The 6,000-nt window shown below is 48.4% G+C and overlaps 1 protein-coding gene across 4 annotated transcripts in view; it reads left to right on the plus strand.

Moving 5' to 3' along the window:
- Positions 1–6,000, plus strand: part of OAS3 (2'-5'-oligoadenylate synthetase 3) — a 28,941-nt gene extending 22,941 nt beyond the window's left edge. For 2 of the 4 annotated variants that reach the window (XR_013522127.1, XR_013522128.1), the window contains 4 exons: positions 437–554; positions 893–1,131; positions 2,474–2,621; positions 2,805–6,000. Coding sequence is in view for 2 of the 4 variants with exons in the window: in XM_078337370.1 (XP_078193496.1) it covers positions 379–554; positions 893–1,131; positions 2,474–2,621; positions 2,805–2,816 (575 nt within the window). In the remaining 2 variants the exon portion in view is untranslated. Of the gene's footprint in view, positions 1–378; positions 555–892; positions 1,132–2,473; positions 2,622–2,804 lie in introns of all 4 variants that reach the window. The other 2 variants (XM_078337370.1, XM_009004702.5) reach the window with 1 other exon arrangement.

Here is a 6,000-nt window from a genome sequence, read left to right on the forward strand (position 1 = left end):
ATGTCAACTCCATATACAGCTCTATTACCTGGAGGAGGCTGTAACACTGAGGCCTGCCCTCCCTTGGTTAGAGAGAAAGATAAGCAAGTATTAAAGAGGTCTTAAAGATAGGTTAGTTCCCAGCTGAGACTTTTTCCAAGATGAGTATGCAGATGGTTTGAAAGGAGGCAGAAAAGGGAGTATGACTGTCATCAGGGATTTCATGTGGGTCATGCCACATCTGTGTCCACCTAAATACACCCTGTGGCCTCCCAGTGGATCCCAAACCACCCTTTGGAAAACACCCAAGAAGTAGGGGATCTCAGAAGTCCTTTCTAATTTGGCCCCACTGGGACACTGTGGGAACCGGAGTGATGGTAACAATCTCCCCGTCTCCAGGCCAGCTGGTCTCTGGCTCCAGGCCCAGCTCTCAGGTCTACGTTGACCTCATCCACAGCTACAGCAATGCGGGCGAGTACTCCACCTGCTTCACAGAGCTGCAGAGGGACTTCATCATCTCTCGCCCCACCAAGCTGAAGAGCCTGATCCGGCTGGTGAAGCACTGGTACCAACAGGTTCGGCACAGGGATGGGCCACCTTCCCCAGCACCTGTCCTCTGTCTCTGGAGCACTTTCCCGGGAGGAGGTAGGGCCCAGCCCTGGCCAGGATCCTGGTTAGTAAGAGCAGAAAGAGTGCTATATCCTAGCTGTGGGACTGTAGTTTTCTTATCCATAAAATGGGGCTGATAAAACTATGGCCCAGGATGTGATGGGATAAGGCATGGCAAGGCATCTGGCACATATAGATGCTCAATAAAAGTTTGGGGGTTGCTCTGCCAAGTCCAGAAGGATCCCTTCTGTACCTCATCAGTGCCAGTATGGACCAACACATCTTCTTTCTCCTTGTTCTCCAGTGCAACAAGATGCCCAAGGGGAGAGGCTCCCTACCCCCACAGCATGGGCTGGAACTCCTGACTGTGTATGCCTGGGAGCAGGGCGGGAAGGACCCCCAGTTCAACATGGCTGAGGGCTTCCGCACAGTCCTGGAGCTGGTCACCCAGTACCGCCAGCTCTGTGTCTACTGGACCATTAACTACAATACTGAGGACAAGACTGTTGGAGACTTCCTGAAACAGCAGCTTCAGAAGCCCAGGTTCAGGTCTACCCCCAATGTTCCCCAATAACCTGGGATCATTCACTCTCCCCACTTTCTAGATTGCAGAGCAGAGATAGGAAAATGCTCTTCCTAGAACTGAGTTCCTTTCTAGAAGTTATATTCTTAGCAACTGGGGGACAAGCAGTCAATTTTCTGATCACCCCAGAATAGGATTACCAGATAGACTGCAAGACCCCAAGTTAAATTTGAGTTTCAGATAAACAATGAATAACTTTTTAGTACAAGTATGCTCCATGCCATATTTGAGACATAATTATGCTTAAAAACTTATTCACTGTTTATCTGAAAGTCAAATTTAACAGGACATCCTGTTTATTTGTGGGGTTTTTTTTTTCTGTTTTGTTTTGTTGCCTGGAGTGCAGTGGGGCGATCTTGGCTCACTGCAACCTCTGCCTCCCAGGTTCAAGGGATTCTCCTGCCTCAGTCTCCAGAGTAGCTGGGACCACAAGCACACCCCACCACATCCGGCTAATTTTTGTATTTTTTGTAGAGACGGGGTTTTCACTATGTTGGCCAGGCTGGATCCGCCTGCCGAGGCCTCCCAAAGTGCTGGGATTATAGGTGTGAGCCACTGTGCCTAGCCTTGCATTTGTATTGTTAAATCTGGCCACCCTACCCGTGAACCCACCCAGATGCCATAAGCACTTTCATTCTTTGGGATTTTGCCTACCTCTGAAATGGGTACAGAAATAACAGAGATGCTCTTGCAGACTTAGGATGATCTCCAGTCAGTGGGTAGTGGCTACTCAGAATGATGTGTTGACAAGGCTGTACCCTAACCCTAGTGGTGTCCGAAGGTTGAGCATCCTGAATGCAAAAATTCAATATCTGAAAGTGGCCCAGAATTTGAAGCTTTTTGACCATCAACAAAATGCTCGTTTTCGGATTTTCAAATTAGGGATTCTTAACTGGTAAGGCAAAGAGTCCAAAATCTGAAAACATGCGAAATCCAAAACACTTCCGGTCCCAAGCATTTTAGACAAGAGATACTCAACCTGTGTCATGCATGAAGGAAGGGAGAGTTGTGGAACTAGTGCTGTGATTGATTAACAATGCCTTCCCTGAAGAAGGAAGGGGTAAGTGATAGCACTGTGATTGATTAGTAATGTTTGCCTGAACGCAGAATGGAAAAGTGGCCGTGTGTGTCCTATTTTCTATACCTACCCTGCAGTGTGTGCCTGGAGTACTGAGGAATCTCTGAGCCCTGGCCCTAGCCCCTGCAAAGTGTTAGGTGAAAAGGGAAAATAGCCCAACCAGAGTCACAGGTGGACACCTAGATGTTGCCAGGAATAAGACTAACCCTGGTTGGGAATTACAGGCCTATCATCCTGGATCCGGCTGACCCAACAGGAAACCTGGGCCACAGTGCCCGCTGGGACCTGCTGGCCAAGGAAGCTGCAGCCTGCATGTCTGCCCTGTGCTGCATGGGACGGAATGGCATTCCTATCCAGCCATGGCCAGTGAAGGTGAGAGAGCTAAGGTGCCAAAGGAAGTACCCTTTGGGGGTAAGGGAGGAGCATGGTCAGGGGACGGGCAGGGCCCAGTGATGGCACCAGGTGTGCCCCTGTGCTTCCATTTTCCCATCTGGCTGTGTGGTCTCAGCTTCTGCAGAAAGGATAGGTTTACCAACATCTCCTGTACCTCCCCAGGCTGCTGTGTGAAGTGGAGAAAAGCAGCGGTCCTACTGGATGAAGAGAAGATGGACACCAGCCCTCAGCATGAGGAAATTCAGGGTCCCCTGCCAGATGAGAGAGACTGTGCGTGTGTGTGTGTGTGTGTGTGTGTGTGTGTGCACATGTGCATGTGGGTGTTTTAGTGAATCTGTTCTCGCACTCCCCTGCCTCCCATGGCTTACACACTAGGATCCAGACTCCATGGTTGGACACCAGCCTGCATTTGCAGCTTCTCTATCACCACCATGACTCTATTCTCGTAGCACCAGGGCTGCAACCTACCCAGCTGAGAATACCCCCTCCTCCCTGACTCCTCTCCAGATTAATTCATATCCTTCCTCCTGCTGCAATGCATCCCTTCCTCCCACTGGCCTCTCCTTCCCAACTCTAAATACTTTATATAGGGATGGCAGAGAGTTTCCATCTCATTTGTCAACTACAGTCATCTGGCTGTCTGGATCCTTATCTTCTGAAGGATTTTAAAGAATGGACAAATAGCTGAAAAGAATGACCTAATCAATTAGTGATGTCTCCCATGGATGCGGTAGAGGGCAGTGATGGTATTCCTGCCATGATTGATTAGCAATGTCTGCACTGGATGCAGAAAAGAGAAGGTACTCACAGGTTTACCGTGTTTGGGGCTATTGAGGAGCTCTCTGAGCTCAATTGCTAGCAGGAAAGCATGCCCATATTGGCTTACTTTGTCTGCCACAGACACAGACAAAGGGAGTTGGGAGATGCATGTTACAGGGATCCTCTTATTAGACACCTAATGGGATGCCTCTTCATGGGACGCCTCCTTTTCTTCACCTTTCATGCTGCATTCCTCCCCTAGTTTACATATCTTGATGCCGTGGCTCAGTTTTCCTTCTTGAATTTTATTGGGTTCCTGTTTTCTCTCCTAACATGCTGAGATTCTGCATCCCCAGAGCCTAAACCTGAGCCAGTGCCCAAACTACTGTGCTCAGCCTGTTTCTCTCTGCTCTCCAGAGCAAGGCCCACCAAGTCCATGCAGGAGGCACTCCTGACCTCAAGTCCAACAACAGTGTCCACACTAGTCAATGTTCGGCCCAGAAAACAGAAAGCACTCCAGGAATCTTAAGCAGAAAGGGATTTTATCTAAATCACTGCAACGGCTGGAGGAGTAGAAGGCAGAGGCCACCACTGGACTATTGGTTTCAAGATTAGACCACTGTAGCCAAATCAGTGATCAGAGAGCTGCCACTGCTGCTACAATGCCACCACTGCCCCTGCCATCACTACCTCATGGACAAAGCTGGAGTCGAGACCTGGGGAGTCAGATTCCTTCAGCCACAAACATCCATCAGGGATGGCCAGCCGCTAGAGCTGCTGGAAGATGGCTCCTACTTCCCTTTCTTACCAGAATCTAAATTACAGCCAGAACTCTTGCTACAGAGGAGTCTGAGACATATATGACTTGTCTCACACCCACTGCAACATGGAGAGGAATGGGTGCTGAGTGCTGAGGGGCGGAGTCCCCAGCAGATACATCCTGGCCTTCTGTTAGGTGGATGAGGCAGTGGGTCTGTCCCAGACGGAGGAACAGGAAACAGAGAAAGGAAGCCACTGAAACTTACCTGCTAGGAATGTTAGACTGAGTGGCATGAGAAGAGCCTTCCCTAGTTAGCATCATTCTTGGAGAGAGGAGAGCAACCAAAGGCAGCTTCTCTGATTGACCTGGAGCCTGTTCTCTGCCCTCTTTGGCTTGGCCTACAGGGACTAGAGTAGGTGAAGGGACAGTGGACAGGGCTAATACCTGTTTGGCCATACTGATGGCCTCCATCCCTGTCCCCCCCATCTTGGCACTGAACCAATGTCACAGACACCTTCTTAGACTCACCTGGTCAATACTGGATGGTAATCCAAGGTTAGAACTCTCAGAACCCTCTTGGATCAGCCCTGGCTGCTACCACATGCATATCTAAGAGCTCAGAGCCAGCTCTGGGGGGCAGCAGAGACCTGCTCTGTATAGCAGCAGAGTGGCCCTGGCATGGGCATCACAAGTCGGTGATGCTCCTCCTGGCTAGACCAGGTGGCAGGTCCCAGTTGGGTACCTCCCATTCCCACCACACAGACTCTGGGCTTCCCTCCAAAATGGCTCCAGAATTAGGGTAGTTATGAGATGGTGGGAACCAGGGCAGCTCAGGTATGTGATACAAGGAATGGTTGTCATCTGGGCAGGGCAGAGAGGCAGTCCTGCTGATCTGAACACGGTGTATTTCATTCCAGGCCCTCAGTCTTTGGCAGTGGCTACCCTGGTCTTGGCATATTGGCCCACTGTACCTTTTGGGGGCTTCCTGGTCTAGCCACCCCTTGGATAGAAAGATGACCGCATAAAGATGTCGATTCTCCCTGAGTTGAAAAATACCCACATGTGCTTTTCTATGGAACCAGATAAGTTGGTACTAATGTTCTTATGGAAAAATACACACACAATAGTCAGGAAAACAGGAAAAGAAAAGTTCTAGGCAAGGCCTAGCCTTGGCCAATATTAAAACATGCTATGAAGCCTCTGATATTTACACAGCACGGTGCTGGTACATAAAAAAACAAACCAGTGCAATTGGATGGCTCTTTCCAAGACTCTGGGGATAAAAGTAACAAAAAGCTAAATGCAATCAATCATCAGTTGAAAGCTGAGTGAGAGAGCCAGAGGGCCTCCTTGGTGGTGTAAAAAGAGGCTTGTATTTCTTGCAGCCAGAAGACAGAGAAAGTGAAGACCAAGTCCAGAACTGAGTCCTAAGAAATGCAGGACTCCAAAGAAATTGGTGTGTGTGTGTGTGTGTGTGTGTGTGTTTAATTTTTAAATTTTAAATTTTTACCAAGTTTTTTATTGAGATATAAGTCACATACCATAAATCTCTCACCCTTTTAAAGTGTACAATTCAGTGTTGTGAGTATATTCATAAGATTTATACTTGGTGTCTATTCATAAGACTTATATTCAGTATATTCACAAGGAGAGCTGTATCACAGATGCATTCATCATCATAATTCCAGGCATTTTTCATCAACCTAAAAGGAAACCCTGAAACTCATTAGCAGTCGTTCCCCATTCCTCCAACCCATTCTCTCCCTAATCCCTAGAATCCGCCAATCTACTGTTGTTTCATCTATTGCAAACGTTTTCTATAAATGGCATCATACAATA

This window comes from Callithrix jacchus, chromosome 9 (assembly GCF_049354715.1).
Source record: "Callithrix jacchus isolate 240 chromosome 9, calJac240_pri, whole genome shotgun sequence".
In the NCBI taxonomy this organism is placed as follows: domain Eukaryota; kingdom Metazoa; phylum Chordata; class Mammalia; order Primates; family Cebidae; genus Callithrix; species Callithrix jacchus.